At 38.0% G+C, this 21403-nt stretch overlaps 1 protein-coding gene across 9 annotated transcripts in view; it reads right to left on the minus strand.

Moving 5' to 3' along the window:
* The window catches only part of NSD3 (nuclear receptor binding SET domain protein 3), a 113374-nt gene that overhangs the window by 50700 nt on the left and 41271 nt on the right, over positions 1–21403 (minus strand). For all 9 annotated transcript variants that reach the window (XM_003830724.5, XM_008956146.5, XM_008956145.5 and 6 more), the window contains exons 3-8: positions 17783–17854; positions 16547–16709; positions 10986–11140; positions 8932–9447; positions 6285–6411; positions 621–721 (exon numbers count right to left, since the gene is read on the minus strand). In XM_003830724.5, coding sequence (XP_003830772.4) covers positions 621–721; positions 6285–6411; positions 8932–9447; positions 10986–11140; positions 16547–16709; positions 17783–17854 — 1134 coding nt within the window. The remainder of the gene's footprint in view (positions 1–620; positions 722–6284; positions 6412–8931; positions 9448–10985; positions 11141–16546; positions 16710–17782; positions 17855–21403) is intronic.

A 21403-nucleotide genomic window follows, 5' to 3' on the forward strand; every position in this document is an offset into this window, starting at 1 on the left:
GTATCTTACTACATTGATTACACTGGTTTAATACACTTCAGTCAAAATGCAACCCCCCCACACACCTTTTTTTACCTAAATATTATTTATCTGACAACCTGATATCAGGCGAATATTCCACTGGGAAAATAACATTCCAAAAAATCTGCGATATTAACAGAAAAAACAGATCATCTATGAATATCTGCTTCTTAAATATAAGAATATAAATTAAATTGATTTGTTTAAAAAATAAAAAACAATACATACCAGCAGCTTAAACCAAAATCAAACTTAAAAAAAAAAAAAGGAACTCAATGATGGTTCCAAATAAAAATCATAAAAACATGAAATCATTCTGCTGATAACAGAAACTTCTAAATAAATGTGAAGGATTTTTTAAGTCTTGCACCACTGGCTTCCCATCTCCTGAAACCTGTTTTCTGTGAAAATGCTTGAAGCAGAATCACAGGGATGGCTGTATTAAAACTGAGCACTGGAACCCACCAGGACAGAAGCGTTAAGATAGTCCAGAAAGGAAACTCAGTGTGGGGGAAAGTTTCTCTTTCTTTTAAGACAGGAATGTAAGCCACAACATTTACAAATACAATGTTTTAACTCTCTACATGTAGGAAGCCAACCTGCTCCTTTTTGATCTTCTTCTTTGGCACAACCTCAGTGGATTTCTCTGATTCAGAACGAGTTCTAATTGATCTTCTCTGTTGCTTCTTTTCTACTGAGCCTAAGGAATGATTTAAACACACAAACAAAAACTCACTTAAGGATACCTTGACATCTATGTAATTAAGATATGACCAAATTCCTTGCTTTTCTTACCCATTACTTTTGGAATTTTAATTAAAATCATTAAAAAATGCTAAACATTCAGGAGCATATAAATTATTTAACAGATCAAATTGTAAAGGCTGATAAGCTGAGACTGGGATTCACAAAGGGTCCTAAATTATACAAATAAAGGGGGATTGGTTTTTTAAAAATTGAAAAGTCAAACTAAAACAGCAGACACATTAGTTTTAAAGGCACATAAACATCTTTAGGTAAATATAATTAGGGAATGAAGGGACTGAAGGATGCATAAAAATAACTTTATTATCCACCTGATGTTAGAAATTATTGGTTCAGAATTCAATCAGTGCCACACATTCTGCATTTTAACAAATGAGTTTAATTAATTCTATACATAAAATGGTTAACAGTGCTTGTTGCACTTATATAAGTTTTGCTGTTGTTATTAATAACAAAAGCAGGAAAAGCAGGGAAGGCAAAAAATGTGACCAAAACCTAATCATTAATTTGACTATCAAGGGATCTGTTATACTCTGGAAATAATTAGTCGTGGAAAACTAGTTGAAACAAATTATCAAGCTTTTTCATGTTAAATGGTAAAACAAACTATTAAGATTTTTAAAGAGTACAATTCTTTAAAAGCGAATTGAAGAAAACTCACATGGACCCCATTTTTGGAAAGGATAAAACTGAAATTGAAGAACACAACTTGAAAGAACATTGTCAGGAATGATTTCATTCTGTGAGCCTGAGGAGGAATGATACCTGCAGTGCAGCTGTTCTCCATGTTTTCAGTGCCTGGACCACCTACATATTCCTTCCTAAATCATAATCACCTCTGGCTTGCCATAGGAAGAAGCCACTAAGACCTATAAAATCAGATAGAAGCTCTATCTATAAAGCCTTTCATATAACCTTTATATTTTCTGGTTTCATTGCTCTTGGCTATGTATAAATGACTTCCCTCTCTTTAGTTCAAAGCCAAAATGAAGGATCCCACTACTTTGTTTTGTTTTTGGGAAGGAGCGGGTAGTTTGATAACAATATATTGTTTTGGAGCTGTGGTTAATCGATTTATAGTAATCACAAGTAAAGGTACTGGCTCCTTTCTTTACTCTCACTCTTCTCCTTACACTGACGAAAATGTTTACTAAGACAGCAGATATGCTACCCTCCCAGACCAACCTGAGGATCCGAGATCCATACTTTAGTATTAAAGTGTCAATATTCAACTACTACTAGGAAGGGCAAAAATGAAAATGGAATTGCTTAAAAATGAACAAAAAAATATTTACTTGTGTTGAGGGTAATATAATCACACCATGAAGAGCAGATGAGATTTGATTTACTGTCTTATAGAGGATAAAGCAACATGATTTCTTAAAATTATTCTGAAAGTTACCCAAAGAACATATACATTTAAAACCATTGAAGAGTATTATGTTCATGTTCTAAGAAAGAGGAGGTGAGCATTTCTGGGCTTGGAAAATAACTTTGAAATCTAGTGTGAATACAAGTACAGTTCTTCAAACGACAAAAATGTGACAGTGCCAAACATTTTATATATCCTTGAAATTTACTAAGAAAAGGCTCAATAATTTCCTTAAGCAGTTAACATCAGCTGAGATGATGCAATTGGTTTCTGAAGGGTGAACAAGTTTCTATTTTGACTTTTCAACTACTGAAGTTATTTTCACAAAAAGCAAAATGGTCACTTAAAAAGACAAGGTATGCTTATCAACCACAGCTGTTAACCAAACTTCAAACAAGCTCAAAGCTTTAGAGCACCAGTCCCTAAATTAAGTTTTTTTTCTTTTCTTTTCTTTTCTTTTCTTTTTTGAGACGGAGTCTCTCCCTGTCACCCAGGCTGGGGTGCAATGGCGCGATCTTGGCTCACTGCAACCTCCGCCTCCAGGGTTCAAGCAATTCTCCTGCCTCAGCCTCCTGAGTAGCTGGGATTACAGGCGTGCGCCACCATGCCCAGCTAATTTTTTTTTTTGTACCTTTGTAGAGACAGGGTTTCACCATGTTGGCCAGGCTGGTCTCAAACTCCTGACCTTGTGATCCGCCTGCCTCGGCCTCCCAAACTGCTGGGATTACAGGTGTGAGCCACCATACCCGGCCCTAAATTAAGTTTTCAATCTTAATTTACAACCTAAATTCTACGTTCCTGCTTAAGCAAAAAACAACACTGCCTTTTTCCAGATATAAAGAAGTATAACCTTCCACTTAAGAAAAAAAGGAAATATTCATAGCAGAAATTAAATCTTACAATGAAAATACTATATAAAAAGAAAATGTTCAGGCTGGGCACAGCGACTCATGCCTGTAATCCCAACACTTCAAGAGGGCAAGACAGGAGGATCGTTTGAGCCCAGGAGTTCGAGACCAGCCTGGGGAACAAGGTGAGACCCTCATCTCTACAAAAAATAAAAATAAAATAAATTAGCCAAGCATGGTGGCAGGCACTGGGTAGTCTCAGCTACTCCAGGAGGCTGAGGTAGGAGGATCTCTGGAGTCCAGGAGTTTAAGGTTACAGTGAACTAAGATCACACCACTGCACTTCAACTTGGATGCAAGACCCTGTCTCAACAACAAAAAATAAATAAAAAAAATTCAGTAACTTTCAGAGGAGGAAGAAAAACAAGCTCCATCCAAAATAAAAGCATAATATTTGAGTTAAGATCAGTCTAATATAGGAAGAATTTACTTTCTCCTTAGGAAACTGCTGATTTCAAATAAAGATCCTCCTAGGTATCCCATTTAAATTCAGACAAATTACTAATCATTTAGTGTAAAGAGATAACAAAACTGACATACCTAATTTGGAAAGTGGAGGCCAAAAGATTCTTTTAATATTCAAAGAAGGGAACATTCTCAATTACGGCTAATGTGAAATCTTCTAAGTCCATCTACTCATTCCTTTGACATTGTAAGTTCATCTTTTTATAAAGTATTTTGAAATGATACAAGTTGCAAATGTAGTACTGGACTTTGCTATTCACTCCCTCCTTTCTTTAACTCAACTTTCCTTCCCAATTCCATATTGAAAAAGGCTGTTTAAAATGCCCCATCCAACATGTGCCGCATCTCCACTGGCATTACCTCTCCCTGTCCTGCAGCTCCCATTATTTTCTTTTTAAGAAAGCTAGCCCAAGTACTTTTGTGAACAGTGATTTTTTTTACTTTGCTATTATAATAATTAGAATCTTATTTAAATTTCCCTTACAAAAATATTTACACTTTATGCCACTCAGTCACAGGTTTGCCTGAGTTACTACTGATTCAAGATTACCACTTCAGGTCTTAAGACTTTGATCCATCCAGAAAATTACTTGGTCACTGTGATATTGTGATATGATAAGAAACATATATTTGATCTCTGCCCCTGGTTCCTGGCACAGAGCTCCTACTTGGAATTTCCTGCATAATATAAGTGTTTTTTGCTCTAAAGAGGCAACTCTTGGTGGGTTCCTAGTTGGGGGCTGGTCACTAGAAAAACCAAGCTATGATTAGATGCTTTAAGCTCCACCCCCCCATCCTCCGAGAAGGGGAGTGGGGCTGAAGACTGAGTTAATAATTGATCATGCCTACATGATAAAGCCTCCATAAAAATCCCCGAGCTACAGGGTTTGGAGAAATTCCAGGTTGCTGAACACACGAAGGTGCCTGTAGGGTGGCATGGCCAGAGAGGGCATGGAAGCTCTACAGCCCTTTCCATATACCTTGCCCTGTGCATCTCTTCCATCTGGCTGTTTATCTGTATCTTTTGCCATATGCTTTATCATGAACCAGTAAATGTAAAGAAAGGGCTTGTCTGAGTTCTGTGAGCTGCTCTAGCAAATGACTAAACCCAAGGAGGGGGTCATGAGAACCTCCAATTTATAGCTGGTCAGTCAGAAGCTCTGAAGCCCCAGACTTGCAACTGACATCTGAAGTGGGGGCAGTCTCATAGGGTTGAGCGCTTAACCTGAGGGATTGGACTCTAACACCAGGGAGACAGTGTGAGAATCAAATTGAATCATAGGACACCCAGCTGGTCAGTGTGGGAAAACAAAGAAACCCATATATGGGTCTATAAGTATGTTCAGAAAATAGTTTAACTTTTTTTTCTACTATAGTCGCTTCTTAGATTCAAAACAAATTTTTAAAGAACAAAATGAAACAAACTCCTTTCTCCTAAACTAAGATTCCAAATGAACACGCTAGTTAATACTTAACTCTTTTCTTGATGGCTATATGAAGCAAGCAGTATTACAGAAATACTACTAATATAATACTGTTACATAAACCAAACCCACCAGACATTCAATTGAAACTCTAAAATCCTTAGTAAGTTAGTCTCAAAAAAATTATGTTGGCTGGGTGCAATGGCTCACGCCTATAATCCCAGCACACTGGGAGGCCGAGGCAGGTAGATCGCTTGAATCCAGGGGTTCGAGACCAGCCTGGGCAACATGGCAAAAAATACAAAAACTTAGCCAGGTATCATGGTGCATGCCTGTGGTCCCAGCTACCTAGGAGGCTGAGGTGAGAGGATCACCTGAGCCTGGGAGGTCGAGGCTGCAGTGAGCCATGATCGTACCATTGTACTCCACTCTGCATGACAGAGTGAGACCCTGTCTCAAAAAAAAAAGGCCAGACGTGGTGGCTCATGCCTGTAATCCCAGCACTTTGGGAGGCCGAGGCAGGCAGATCACAAGGTCAGGAGTTGGAGACTAGCCTGGCCAACATGGTGAAACTTTGTCTCTACTAAAAATACAAAAAGTAGCTGGGTGTGTTGGCATGCCCCTGTAAGCCCAGCTACTCAGGAGGCTGAGGCAGGAGAATCGCTTGAACCTGGGAGGTGGAGGTTGCAGCGAACCGAGATTGAGCCACAGCACTCCAGCCTGAGTGGCAGAGTGAGACTCTGTCTCAAAAAAAAAAAAAGTTAAACATTCCAAAGGCACAATCTTACTGAATACAGTCACTTCTTCTTTAAGCAAGAATAACATGGCTTGATTTTCAATTCATGGTGTCTGCTAATCAGAAAACAGGTTACATTAGGACAATTAGGCTCTAGGCCCCTCAGCTACTAGTATCTAGCACAACTAGGAATAATGACAAGAGCTTTGGCATCAGCCATTTGTTTCCAACAGGGGTAAAGGAGGAAATGGTATGTGTGTGCTAATAGAGTGGGAAAAGTAAAGCTGTCATTATGCAAAGAGAGATAATCGATGGTGTATTTACTCAGATACATATAGATTTTTATAGCTATACACTTTTAATTATAGAACCCTATTATTTTAATTCTTGTACAAAAAATAACTTGCTATGAATAAAGTTCTCTAGCCCCTAACCCACTTTCCTATTAAAGTAACTGCTTTTATATTTTGATTTTTAAATATAATTTACTTTTGATAACTAAGAGTTTCTTAGAAACACAGCTACCACATTATAGCAGAACAGAACAAGGATTTCTCAAAATGGACCTATATATACTCTTCATTCATACCAACCTGTAGAACCAGATGTTGCTTCAGGAGATGATACACTCTGCGTTGGCTTTTCATTTCTCTGGTTTGGTGTAGAAATTATAAGCCTGTCTTGCCCCCTGACACTTATTTCTGTTTTGTTACCAATTCCCTTTAAAATAAGGCAAAAGAAAAAACAACAAAACAGGTGATTACCAGGCAAGTGGCATCATGGGCTTATAAAGATGGCTTAAAATGATCATAATTTGCTTAAATTTTATATGGTCTTTGACTGCAATTAAGTTATCTTAGCCTTTATCAGAAATTTGATTAAGTGATCAAGATACTTTTTTTAAAAATTAAAAACAAATTTTTTTTTTTTTGAGAAGAAGTCTCCCTCTGTCGCCCAGGCTGGAGTGCATGGTGTGATCTTGGCTCATTGCAACCTCCACCACCTGGGTTCAAGTGATTCTCCTGCCTCAGCCTCCCCAAGTACCTGGGAATACAGATGTGTGCCACCACGCCCTGCTAATTTTTTTTTTGTATTTTTAGTAGAGATGAGGTTTCACCATGTTGGCCAGGCTGGTCTCGAACTCTTGACCTCAGGTGATCTGCTCACCTTGGCCTCCCAAGGTGCTGGGATTACAGGCGTTAGCCACCGCACCCGGCCAAAAAAAATTTTTTTTTTAAGATGGAATCTGGCTCTGTCACCCGGGCTGCAGTGCAGTGGTGTGATCTTGGCTCACTGCAACCTCTGCCTCCCGGGTTCAAGTAATTCTCCTGCCTCAGCCTCCCGAGTAGCTGGGACTACAGGCATGTGCTACCATGCCCAGCTAATTCCAAGATACATTTTAAAATGCACAATAAGATCACGTGAGGTAGAGTATTTGTCTAAGTCTAGGTGATAAATGTCACTAAAAAATATACCTGTATCACTCAATTTTCTATAAAAACAAAATATTTTCTGGTCTTTATACATATCACAGTAAGAGAACTCTAGTCATTTGCATTTGGTAAAGTGCTCTATTACACAGAAAAAAATGCCAATATGTCTTAAGAGACAAGAATATCCCTAGATACAGAAATATGTCACTCATGGTGACCAAAATGTGACCCAATAAGTAATCCGAAGCAGAAAGAAGGCAGGTATAATTAACTTAGGTCTCCTTTTAGGTATTTTTAATGCAATGGAATAGAAGTAAAGAAGTGATTTATAAACATATATGTATTTTTTTGGCCAGGCACCGTGGCTCCTGCCTGTAATCTCAACACTTTGGGAGACTGAGGCAGGAGAACAGCTAGAGGCCAGGAGTTCAAGACCAGCCTGGGCACCATAGTGAGACCCTGTCTCTACAAAAAATTTTTAAAAGGTCTGGCACAGTGGCTCATGACTGTAATCTCAGTGCTTTGGAAGGCCAAGGCAGAAGATCCCTTGGGGCTGCAGTGAGCTATTATTGACCACTGCACTCCAGCCTGGGCCACAGAGTGAGATCTCATCTCTTAAAAAGGAAAAAATAAATATAAATATATACATGCATATATTTTTAGAGCCTTCATTTTGAAAAGATCAGTTTTATCTTGAATTTCCTTTAAATAGCATTCTTTGGGGTGGTAGTGACAAAGTTTGACTTGTGCATCAGAAGCAGTAAAACTAGCTCCAAGAATAAAGCCAATTTGTACTCAAAAAAGATGCAACATACTCATTTGCTATTTGAAAGATGAAAAATATTCATTTGCTATCAAGAGAACCAAGTGGGGACTGCAATTCAAGTTTTTGCAGGTAGCTTGGCCTTAACTGAAGTCAGCTGAACCTATGGGCAGACCAGGTTAAAAGAGCACCCTTGACATTTCTCTAGGAAGATGTATTACTAATTAAGCATTCCCCTGTTTAACTAATTAATCTGCATATGACTATATTAGGAAAAAATAAGCATAGAATTCTTTAATACACATGAATGAAATGCAACTAAATCAGAATCACAAACTCAACACAGTGGGATGGGATGGGATGGTAGTGAAGAGGTACACGGAATAAATACCTACCAATATTATGGAAGAGTTTTAAAGTCTTCAAGCTAAAGTGTAAGTGCCCTAAATGGAGGCCCAGGACAAACTGATGAAGGCACACAGTTGGTAGAGGCTGTTTTTACCCCATTACCCAAGTTATTGCCACAGCTAATTGTTACAGAACAAACACAGTTCTGGGATTCTCTGAAAGGCAGTTAGATATCCCAAGCCCATAAGAATCTAACAAAATTGCTGGTGGAACCAAACAGGTCAGCAGGTACAATTATTACAGTGGTTTTTATAACAATGGTTAATTCATATAATTGACAAAAATGATTTTAATAAGAAGTACACTTTGCAACTAAGAAAAGCTAACTACGCAAACTAGAAACAGGCAAAGTGCCCAGTTTTTTTCCATGACTTTAGGGAGCTAAGCTCAATTTTGGCTGCACAGCTCAAGACTAATCTACTACAGATGGGAAAATCACAAAAGAAGGGGGAAAAAAAGAAGAAAAACATAGCCTTTTTGCCTGTCTTTTTTGCCCACAGAGTACAATGACTGTATGTTTCAAATTCAGTGGGTAGAAAGGGTATTTAAATTATGCCAAGGTCATTGTTTTAAATGCCAAGGTTGACCACTTTTAAACTACCATCCCCCAAAAAACTCCACGAAAAAAGGAGGTACCTTTGTTGAATAAACAAATTGATCGATAAATTTCCCATCCCCTGTAGCATTCTGAAGAGCAAACACTTGTTCAATTTTCACAACTGGAGACATGTTACACTTCTGCAAATCCAGGCTCCCTTTGTGCATCGTAATGGAAGCTGGTAAGGATTTCCTTGCTGCCGCAGTTTTCCAGGCTATTTTAACAGGCGGTGGCTCTTCCTCTTCCGCACTTGTGTGCCGCCTCTGGCTATGTCTCCGAATTTCAGTACTTGAGAGTGAGGAGGCCACCTCCCCTGCATTGGTCTGTTCTGGCTGAGTATTCAGCACAGATCTTGGTCGTCGGGTTTTTTTAACTTCGGTTTTGGAGGCAACATTCTTTTTTGCTTGGGATAAAGCCTCTTCAGGCTGTTTATCAATGTAAATAAAAGTATACTGTTCTATTCTTTCTTCTCGAGTCATTTTCAATGCTTTCTCTGCATGGGCAATGCCAATATCCCACTGAGCACGTTCTCTCTGAGGTCGGGGTTTCCGAATCTTTAAAAAAGATAGAGATTATCAGACATGCTTTACTCTAATAGGTACATTAAAATTGATATGTATTTCCCATGTGATCCCGTTATCTTTTCAGGTCTACATAAATATCTTCAGGTTCTTTGGTCAAACAAGTGGAATGTTCTATCTCCATAATTCTGATAAAAAGATATTCGATAACATGAGGATCTACTCTCTTTTATATCCTTCCTTTGCTGATCACTCTGCTGGACAAGGTCCCCAAGAGGGAGACATCCTTCTCCTCTCATATACATAAAAAGCTAGTGATAATGAGGGAAAAGAGAACAATGATTACAGAAATGGTTATTTTCAGTGGCTAATAAAACACTAACATTAAAAATGATACCCTGAAACTCCCAATTCTCTCCCATATCTAGGGCAGAGGGCAAGTCAGGGGTGCTACAGAGATCACAACAAAGCTACTGGCAGAGTTTGAACCACAATGCATGCAGGGACAGAATGAAGTGAAAGGACAGAGCCTCAAGGAACAAATGAAAGTTAACAAGACAAAGGAGAACAGGCATGGATGAGAAAAAAGGTAGACCTGAATTATAGTTTCCATAGGTCTCTAGGTCCAGAGCCAATCAGAAGACTTTGGATTGGCAAGAGGGGTAAAAATACTTTGAATAAAGATGTGTGAGATGGCCAGAGCAATTAGGAATTATCCAGGTGGCTAGACTGATGTAGCCAGAAATTAGTTAATAAAACTATGAGATAGTATATGTCAAATATTCATATATAAATCTGTAAAATGTAAGTCTCATAAAATTAATCAAAATTCTGTGATAAAATTTAGTTTTTCAAGTGTAAAAAATGACAAATTTCTGAATCATAAGAGACCCACACTAAAATTAGTTGAGTTTAAACTCTTAACCAGATTACCAAGAGTTCATGTCAAAATTCTAAAATATCCACCACCACATCAAATATATTTCCTGATTCCATCACTTGTGTGATCTCGGTTGAACCAGTTACATAAGCTTTCTGTGCCTCAATTTCTTCATCTGTAAAAAGGGGAATAATAGTATCTACCTCATACAGGTTGTTATGAATAATAAGTGAGTTAATATATGTAAAATGCTTAAAAGCATACCTGTTTCACAATAGGCACTCACTAAATATTTTTAAAAGTTTACTTTCATAAAACAATTTTGTTAAACAAGAATGAAAAGAAATTATGGAAACATGCTGAAATAGAAAAAAGAGTAAAAATCCCTGGCAAAAATCCACATTTCACTAGCATCTGGTACACTTATGCACATTAATGAAACTCACAATAGAATTCAATATTAAGCAGGTAGCTAAAGTTTTTAATAGTACTATACGCCATTTATATGACATATAAAACTCATTGGTGTACTTACAAACTTACTAGTCATTTACCATTATGATTAAAACAGCTGAAAGGGGTTTAAAAAAAGGATTCTAATAATTATCTGAATTCAAGTATGAAAAATTCTTCTAAATTATTAAGTTCTTTAAAAACCATACTAGGTAAATAATATTAACATGTTAGTTACCTTTTGTTTCTCAGAGTGATTGCTGGCTTGTTTGGTTGCCTCAGCCAGTAATTCTTCATACTGTTTATGACCTTTATACTCTCGTACCCGTTTTTCATGAACCCACGCCCTCTCTGGCTGGTTGCTAAAAAACTGGACATGATATTCTCGGGCACCTGTAAGTAAAAATTCTTATTAACCATTTCAGAACATAAGCATTCACATCTACTTTGCCAAAAATGGGAATCTAACCCAGGTTCCTCAGTATTACTCCCACTAAAACTTGTATGTTTGGATTGTCCAAAGATATGTTCCAATACCCACCAGTTATAGAACTAATAGCTACTGTAAAAATCACCACAAATAATTGATTGTACCACTGCACTCCAGCCTGGGTGACAGAGCAAGACTCTTGTCTCAAAACAAAACAAAACAAAACAAAACAAAATAACATTCTTCTCATTAACTTTTTAACAAAATAGTCATTTTTCATAAAAATATAATTAATGATAGCATGTAAGGAGTTCTTGTTGTTAGAGACATGGTCTCACTCTATGGCCCAGGCCGGACTGCAGTGGCATGATCCTAGCTCACTGCAGCCTCAAACTCCTGGGCTCAGGCAATCCTGTGCCTTAGCCTCTTGAGCAGGTAAGACTACAGACATATGCCACCATGCTCAGTTAATTAATAAATTTTTTTGTTGCTTTTTTTTGTAGAGATGGGAGTCTTACTATGTTGCTCAGGCTGGTCTCAAACGCTTGGCCTGAAGTGATCCTCCTGCCTCAGCCTCCCAAAGTGCTGAGATTACAGGCATGAGCCACTGGCCCCAGCCTATGATAGGTTCTTATTTTTAAATAAATCAATAAATATTTTGAAATTTTCTCAGCTTTAATTTCTTTTTTTCTTTAAACTGAGATGGGGTCTTGCTATGTTGCCCAGGCTGGTCTTGAACTCCTGGGCTCAAGCAATCCTCTTGCCTCAGCCTCCCAAAGTGTTAGAATTACAGGTGTGAGCCACTGCGCCTGCATCTCAGCTTTAATTTCTAAATTTAAATAACATTAGATATAACCCACATAAACAAAAGCCTTTTTGAGTCCTCAAGTTTTAGGAGTAAAAGGGGTCCTGGGACCACAACATCTGAGAATTGCTGATTAAGGGCAATGCTACTCTGAAATTGGTTTGACAAACAAGCCAGTCTGGGACAAAAGTTAAGTACAGAAGTTGAGTAAGCATTGAGAAGCTCTGACAGCAATTTGACATTGTTATGATATCTAGACACATGATCAAGAATCTTGCACTAGGTGTTTTTTCAGGGGAAGGGCATTCTTTTTTTTTAAATAATTAAGTTTGGTTGTATTTTACAGAGGTATTAGTACATAGTAGACTAGACATTTGAAAAAAGTAAAAAAAAACTGATCTTTTGCCAAAAATAGTCTGAAAAATACTGTTCTAGAGAAAAAGTATTAGATCAATGGAGAAATGCAGGAACTGATCTTTTCAGAGAACCCAAAGTAATTAGGAAGAAAAAGGCAACAGTGGACTCAGATTTTCCTATCATCTCATCTGAGAATAAAGACCCAAGCACAAATCTAATTATAATTAGTCAAAGAAGATTTATCTGAAATCCAAAGGGATTTTGGGGGGAAAAATAGAAATATAACCTAAACTAATAAGTGAATTTCAAGGACAGGGTAGTGGGTACAGGTATTCAGATTAAAAAAACATAGTATATAATGTTTCCAAACATCAGAGTTATTTCTTCAGATATAAACAGATATCCCAAAGGACTTAACATAAAAGCCGAAATTTATAGATAACACAATTTCATTTTAATCTGTATTTTCAACTTCTTCTCCCATTAAATCACTTACTAGAGAGGAAACAAGACAAACATTTTGCCTATTTGTTAGCACTTTGTTTCCTGACACCTGGAAAACTATGAAATAAGACTGAAATAAGAAGCTACAGACCTGAAAAGTCAAGAAACAAGCACATCTGTCTCTGACTGAAGAGCTAAATTTTTAATGAGTCCTAAATAATAAAATACAACTTAAAATAGAATTGTGATCCAAACATCTTTCAACATGCTCTTACAAATAATTATTACATCTTTATGTGTGAAAAACTGTTAAGTACATTTTCCAGTGCTAAGAATCTAATAAAAATACTGACTAATAACAATATGGAAACCAGTGATTACTATATATGATTAAGATAAATTTTACAAAGTTGCTTAGATAGAAAGCAACACAGGAGATTCACTCATTTCTCTGGGTATCTCCCATGTATACATGCAGTATATGTGCTATTAAAAAAATAATGATCAGCATAAAATGCTTAATAGGCATCATGCGTAGAACATAATTAACAGAATTTTTAGGCTGTGTTTTTTTGGTTTTCAGAAAAACTGTCAGAAAACTACTGCATTTAAAACTATACTATATAGCCATAAATGGAATATTATTTGGCAATAAAAAGGAATAAAGCACTGATACCATGTTAAAACATGGATGAACCTCAAAAACATTATGGTAAGTGAATGAAGCCAGATGAATAGGTAAGTCTACAGAGACAGAAAGTAGTTACTGGCTGCTTAGCGGGTAGAAATGAGGGTGACTGCTAATGGATACAGGATTTTTGGGGGTTGATGAACATGTTCTAAAATAGATTGTGGTGATGGTTGCACAACTCTGTGAAATGTACAGATTTTTAAATCAATGAATTGTACATTTTAAAAGGGTGAATTGGCCAGGAGCAGTGGGTTACGCCTTTAATCCCAGCACTTTGGGAGGCCGAGGCGGGCAGATCACAAGGTCAGGAGTTTGAGACCAGCCTGGCCAACATAGTGAAACCCCGTCTCTACTAAAAATACAAAAAAAAAAAAAATTAGCCGGCGTGGTGGTGGGTGCCTGTAATCTCAGCTACTTGGGAGGCTGAAGCAGGAGAATCGCTTGAACCTGGAAGGCGGAGGTTGCAGTGAGCTGAGATCGTGCTACTGCACTACAGCCTGGGCAACAATCCATCTCAAAAACAAACAAACAAACAAAAAAACAGGTGAATTTTATGATATGAGAATTATATTTCAATAAAGTTTTTAGAACTACTATAGAAAAATAAACAATTTAAATTTTTATTAAAATATATAGGTTAAAATATATGCATTTCTTAACCTAAAATTTCAGACTTCTGGTAGTAATATAAACAAAATCGGTTTTTCCAGCACTAAAGTAGGAAACTGCCTGGGGGTACCAGGCTAGAATTTTTTTTTTTTTTTTTTTTTTTGAGACCAAGTCTCACTCTGTCACCCAGACTGGAGTGAAGTGGTGGATCTCGGCTCACTGCAACCGCAACCTCCACCTCCTGGGTTCAAGTGATTCTCTTGTCTCAGTCACCTGAGTGAGACCTTAGAGGCATGCGCCAAAACGCCTGGCTAATTTTTGTATTTTCAGTAGATATGGGGTTTCACCATATTGGCCAGGCTAGTCTTGAACTCCTAACCTCAGGTGATCCACCCACCTTGGCCTCCCAAAGTGCTGGGATTACAGGCATGAGGCACCTTGCCCAGCTGAGATTAGGTTAATTAATAAAACTAAATGTAAATACTTCCTTTGAAATACAGATGAGACATAAATTGTGCTTTCATTTGTATCTTGAAAAAAGCTGAAATCTGCAGGTTTTCATAAAGTAATTGAATATGAAACTCTTTATATAATCTCAACAGTATGCTTTCCTCAGGGGACAGAAGTGAAGATCCAGAGTTCTGACATGATGTAACTTCTTAAGAGAGTTCTGGAGGCCTAGATGTGGACATGAATTGTTTTATTTAAGAAAGCATGGTCTTCTTGGAAAATCCTTGTCTTTTCTTTTCCCACTCATATAACCATAGATTATTAGAGGGGTAGGGTACTTCAGAGATGACTAGTCCAATACCCTTCTTATATAAATGAAGGAACTATAATAAGACTGCCTCCTCCAACCTCTGTAAATGATGACTAGGTGAATTTAACTGCTTTCCCTGTAATATAAGGCAGTGTTTAGGAGGAGAGGTTATGAAATTAAGATTTCTTTGAGATTCTGTTTACCTATTTAAAATATGGGATAATAAAAGTACCTACTTCATTGTGTTGCTGCTATGAGGATTGGATAAGAAAATATATAAGAGAACTACTGAACACAGGACCTTGCACTAAAGCAGACACCCAACAATGTTGGTTTTTCACTTCTGCCTCGCTGACACATCCCGTCTCCTAACCTTTAATCAGCAGGTCACCTTGACAAGACGAAAAATGGTCGAGCCAGATGGCCTTCTATACTGGGAGAGATTCTTGGTTATGCAGCACAAGAATCACAGATATGGCTGATCCTATCACAAATGTGCCTTGCCAGACATAAAGAGATACTTTTTCCCTTCAGAAGAGTGAACAAGGACCAAGACAGATGGTTTAAAGTAAAAGAAAAAGAAACAGGTACAAACTTGTCACAGACAATGAAGAACTCTACACATGACAAGAGTCAATTCACAAAGTTAACACCCAGAAGTAAGTTCCAAGCTCAAACCTTTCTTTGGCTACTAAGCAAGTTCATTTCAAATGCTAGAATCTCAGCAATCTACTCCACATCATTCTTTGGTCAAATCCCAGAAAAGGAGTAGAGAAAAGTTAGAATTGTCTTTCTTAATTTTTATTAACATTCCTAAGGTAGGATTCTATATTATATAGCAACCTTCAGGCTACATGTCATATCAAATTTACAAGGATGCCCCAGTAAATTTACCGATTCAAGAATGGAGTGTAGAGGAAAAAAAAGCATCCTGCAAAATTTGCCAGGATGAAAAGTGCTTGTCTGGGTAAAAAATTACTATCCATAGCAGTCAACGAGGAAATAAAAATGTTCAAAGAAGGCTTGGCGCAAATGCTTATTAAGTTCATATAAAACATCTGATCGCTTGTCCATATGCTTTCTTTAGGAAATATGAGGTCATATTTTCAGTCAGATTAAGGTCTTTAAAAAAAGCAAGTGTAAGCAAATTATAAGCAAATGTAGGGTATCATAAGGGAAACAAGGACTGCATTAGCCATAGAAGCACTCTGCAATTTAAAATGACTATCAGTATTTCACTGGTTTTAAAAACTGATACAGAGGCCGGGCGCAGTGGCTCACGCCTGTAATCCTACCACTTTGGGAGGCCGAGGCAGGTGCATCCCTTGAGTTCGAGAGTTCAAGACCATCCTGGGTAACATGGTGAAACCTCATCTGTATTAAAAATACAAAAACTAACCAGGAATTGTGGCGGGTGCCTGTAATCCCAGCTACTCCAGAGGCCGAGGCAGGAGAATCACTTGAACCCAGGAGGCGGAGGTTGCAGTGAGCTGAGATTGCGCCATTGCACTCCAGCCTGGGCAACAGAGCAAAAACTCTGTCTCAAAAAAAAAAAGAAAAAAAAATCCACAAAACTGATACAGATATGCACATTTTTGTATCAGATTATATATTACGTGTGTATTCTTATATTCACATACAACATTTGAAAGTCACTTTTATTTCCAACCTTTTACTTAGTATCTGTTTATGCCTTTTCTTACCTCTTGTGTTAATTTTAGTATGAACCTCAAGCTGGGGATCACTTGAAACCATACAAGGCCACCAAGGATAGGTTCCCACCTTGGACCACACAAGATCGCCAACCTGAAACTTAACACCAGTGGACACTTCCGTTGTTGGAACAGAAGATAGTATTGGCTGAACCTACAGGAAAGGGTCAAAAAACTTCATCAGAAATTCAAAAAAAGAAACTATGTATAAAGTAAATTAAAAATGCTAACAATGTAATTTTATCTTCAGTTATACTTTGATACAGGAAAGGGTCAAAAAACATCAGAAATTCAAAAAAAGAAACTAGGTATAAAGTACATTAAAAATGCTAACAATGTAATTTTATCTTCAATTATACTTTGATACAGGAAAGGGTCAAAAAACATCAGAAATTCAAAAAAAGAAACGAGGTATAAAGTACATTAAAAATGCTAACAATGTAATTTTATCTTCAATTATACTTTGATACAAGAAAGGGTCAAAAAACATCAGAAATTCAAAAAAAGAAACTATGTATAAAGTACATTAAAAGTGCTAACAATGTAAATTTATCTTCAATTATACTTTTCTCTGATGCCTCCTATCTAAAACTAGCAAAAGGGAAGGAGGAAAAATATTAATAAGCCCCACCCCAAATACTGAAGATAGGATTGATGGTTTCTGTTGCCAAATTATTAACAAGGCATGTTAAGAATACACATGATCGGCCAGGCGCAGTGGCTCACGCCTGTAATCCCAGCACTTTGGGAGGGTGAGGAGGGCAGATCACAAGGTCAGGAGATCGAGACCAGCCTGGCCAACACAGTGAAACCCCGTCTCTACTAAAAATACAAAAATTAGCTGGGTATGGTGGCACGTGCCTGTTATCCCAGCTATTCGGCAAGCTGAGGCAGGACAATCGCTTGAACCCAGGAGGCAGAGGTTGCAGTGAGTCGAGATCGCGCCACTGCACTCCAGCCTGGGCAACAGAGCGAGACTCCGTCTCAAAAAAAAAAAAAAAAAAAAAAAATACACATGATCAATTGAAAAAAAAAACAGGTCATAGTTTTGAAAAGGAAAATAATTCACTGAAAATATCGACCTATCAAACCAGCTCCAAGACTTATTTCAATATAATTTCTGAAATTAAGAAGCGTAGTACCAATACAATTGTGTTGCAATTCAATCACTGTGTTTCACCTTCTTCCACCATATTTGGTTAGACAGTATTCAGTAAAACAACTTACTGGGGCTTCCTCTTTTAGTACTGGTTCTTCCCTTGGTTTTTCTGATACAGTGTCAACCCTCTCATTTGGTCTCTAGGTGAAAAGGTATAGGTAAGTAGAATAAAATGGCATTAAATAAACAAACAAACAAAAAACAGTGACATACATAAAAAGAATCAAAGAAAACTAAATAAAGAGAATAAAGGGCATTTATTAACTGAACAATGTAAGGAGTAAGAATACAACTTACTCAATACCTAATGCTGTCTCAACATTCATTTTCCACCCCATATCATAGCTTTATCTCCTTTTTCTTATTTTGTTACTTTTAAAACTTAATTTCTAGGCCGGGTGCAGTAGCTCATGCCTGTAATCCCAGCACTTTGGGAGGCTAAGGCAGGCGGATCACAAGGTCAGGAGTTCAAGACCAGCTTGGCCAGCATGGTGAAACCCCGTCTCTACTAAAAATTAAAAAAATAGCCGGGCATGGTGGCGCATGCCTGTAGTCCCAGCTACTTGGGAGGCTGAGGCAGGAGAATCACTTGAACCCAGGAGGCTGAGGTTGCAGTGAGCCGAGATTGTGCCACTGCACTCCAGTCTGGGCGACAGAGTGAGACTCCGTCTCAAAAAAAACAACAACAACAAAAAAACCACTTAATTTCTAAATAAACTGGTAATTTTCTTTTTAATGCTCAGATTCTAGAAAAAATGGGCACTCTAAGATTACTAGTAAGATGTAACTTGAAACTTTTCTGAGAGCAATTTGGTTGTATATATGAAAAACATTAAATTTTCAGACTCTGACCTTGCAAATCTACTTCTAAGAATGTATATTTGAAAAGCACTGAGAGATGTAAAAAATATGGATAAGTATGAAGATATGCATACCATTGCTACTTACAAGAGCTAAGTATTAAACATAAACTAGATGGGCTGGGCATGGCGGCTCACGCCTGTAATCCTAGCACTTTGGGAGGCTGAGGCAGGCGGATCACGAGATCAAGAAATTGAGACCATCCTGGCCAACATGGTGAAACCCCGTCTCTACTAAAAACACTAAAAATTAGCTGGGTGTGGTGGTGTGCGCCTGTAGTCCAAGCTACTCAGGAGGCTGGGGCAAGAGGATTGCTTGAACCTGGGAGGTGGGGGTTGCAGTGAGCCGAGATCATGCCACTGCACTCCAGCCTGGTGACAGAGCAAGACTCCGTCTCAAAAAAAAAAAAAAAAAAGAAAGAAAGAAGTTTCTAAAACCCTTTAGGGAGGCAATTTGGAAGTAGATATCAAAATTCAAGATATGTACACTCTTCCATCTAGCAATCACATTGTAGAAATTTATTCTATAGAAATATCCAAAACAAGAAAATCTAAGCAGAGGAATGGTAACTACAGTATTATTTCATGTTAGTAATCTGCATGTCTACCAATATCTTCCAATTTTTTATTTAAAAATATGTAATTTATACATGCCTTGAAAATATTTGGTACAATGTAAACAAAATTGATACCAGTAATTATCTTTTGGGAATGACATGAGGGAAATGGTGAAGGAAGATATTCTATACCTTTTTATTATTCGTCTTTTCTGTAAAAAAAAACCAAATTACTTCTACAATTTAAAAGATTTTTAAAATATGTTACTTGTTAGAGAACAGAATTTAATTTAGATGGCTTAAAAAGAGGGTATAGCCATTAAAGTAGGTCTTCACTCCACTAAAAGAATATGATTAATTCTAAAAGCTACTTAAAATTCTCATTCTATTATTTCAAAACATTTAAAGACACTGTTGTGAAAACAAAGTTTTATTAAATTTAAAAAAGTATAAAAAGGTTTTTGTTTTTTTGAGACAGAGTCTTACTCTGCTATTGCCTAGGCTGGAGTGTGGTGGCGCCATCTCGGCTCATTGCAACCTCTGCCTCCCAGGTTCAAGTGGTTCTCCTCCTTTAGCCTCCTGAGAAACTGGGAATACAGGCCCGCACCACCACACCCAGCTAATTTTTGTATTTTTAGTAGAGACGGGGTTTTGCCATGTTGGCCAGGCTGGTCTTGAACTCTTAACCTCAGGTGATCCACTTGCCTTGGCCTCCCAAAGTGCTGGAATTACAGGTGTGAGCCACCGCACCTGGCCTAAAAAGATTTTTAAGTTTTAGGAAAATGATATGTTCTATAAGCCAGACTAATGTCCCCAAACCCAAGTATCAATCATTCACTTCGCAATGCCTAGGACGTTCCAGGCCCAGTTCTAGAAGCTATATAGGCTATATATAATAGTGAAACAAACAGATGTGATTCCTGACCCCAAGGAGTTTACAGTTGGGCAGGAGAGATTGACATTAAAAAACAGAAACACAAACATCCAGTTAAAAAGTAAGTGCTATGGCTCGGCATGGTGTGGCTCACACCTGTCAGTACTTTGGGAGGCCAAGGTGGAATGATCTCTTGAGGCCAAGAGTTCAAGACCAGCCTGGGCAACACAGTGAGACCCAGTACCTAAAAACAACAAATGCCTGTAGTCCCAACTACTCTGAGGGGCTGAGGCAGGAGAACTGCTTATGCCTCAGAGTTCAAGGCTTCAATGGGCTATGACTGCACTCCAGCCTGGGTGATGGAGCGAAACCCCGTCTCTTAAAACAACAACAACAAACAAAAAAAGTAAGTGCTAGGAAGAGAAAGATAAATAATAGTGTGTAAGTGTATATGTATTTTCAGATATGAAGGTCAGGAAAAGCCTCTCTAAGAAAATAAATTACAATCTGCCAGGCACAGTGGCTCACACCTGTAATCCCAGCACTTTGGGAGGCCAAGGTGGGTAAATCACGTGGTCAGGAGTTCGAGACCAGCCTTGCCAAGATGGTGAAACCCTGTCTCTACTAAAAATAGAAAAATTAGCCAGGCACGGTGGTGGGTGCCTATAATCCCAGCTACTTGGGAGGCTAAGGCAGAAGAATTGCTTGAACCTGGGAGGCAGAGGTTGCACTGAGCTGAGATTACACCACTGGACTGTAACCTGGGTGACAGAGCGAGACTCCGTCTCAAAAAAAAAAAAAAGAAAAGAAATTACAATCTAAGAATCAAAGGACGAAGAATTAGCTTAGTAAACATGGAGGAAAGAACATTCCAGGAGGAAGGAGTAGCATGTGTGAGATACCTGAGGTTAAAAACGGTACCAGCTGTGCACAGTGGTTCACACCTATAATCCCAGGACTTTGAGAGGCTGGGGCAGGTGGATCACTTGAGCCTAGGAACTGAAGAACAGCTTGGGCAACATGGCGAGACCCCATCTCTACAAAAAAAGAGCCAGGCGTAGTGATGTGTACCTATATACTCCCAGCTACTCGGGAGGCTAAGGTGGGAGGATTGTTTGAGCCCAGGAGTTTGAGGCTGTGTGAGCTATGATCACGTCACTGCACTCCAGCCTGGGTGACAGAGTGAGACCCTGTCTCCAAAAAAACAAAAAAAAAAGGACTTCCTTCCAAATCTTATAATTCAAATGTCTTATCTTTTTTAATTTTTTGATTTGTTCCAGATTGTTGGTGTTTCCTTCAGGCTGGTTTGAAACACCATCAAAATCACTTTCAAAGAATTAAAGTTTTTTACACAGTCATTTTAAAAGAAATAAGTGGCTAGGGAGCGAAGGATGCCCA

Source organism: Pan paniscus, chromosome 7, assembly GCF_029289425.2.
Source record: "Pan paniscus chromosome 7, NHGRI_mPanPan1-v2.0_pri, whole genome shotgun sequence".
In the NCBI taxonomy this organism is placed as follows: Eukaryota; Metazoa; Chordata; class Mammalia; order Primates; family Hominidae; genus Pan; species Pan paniscus.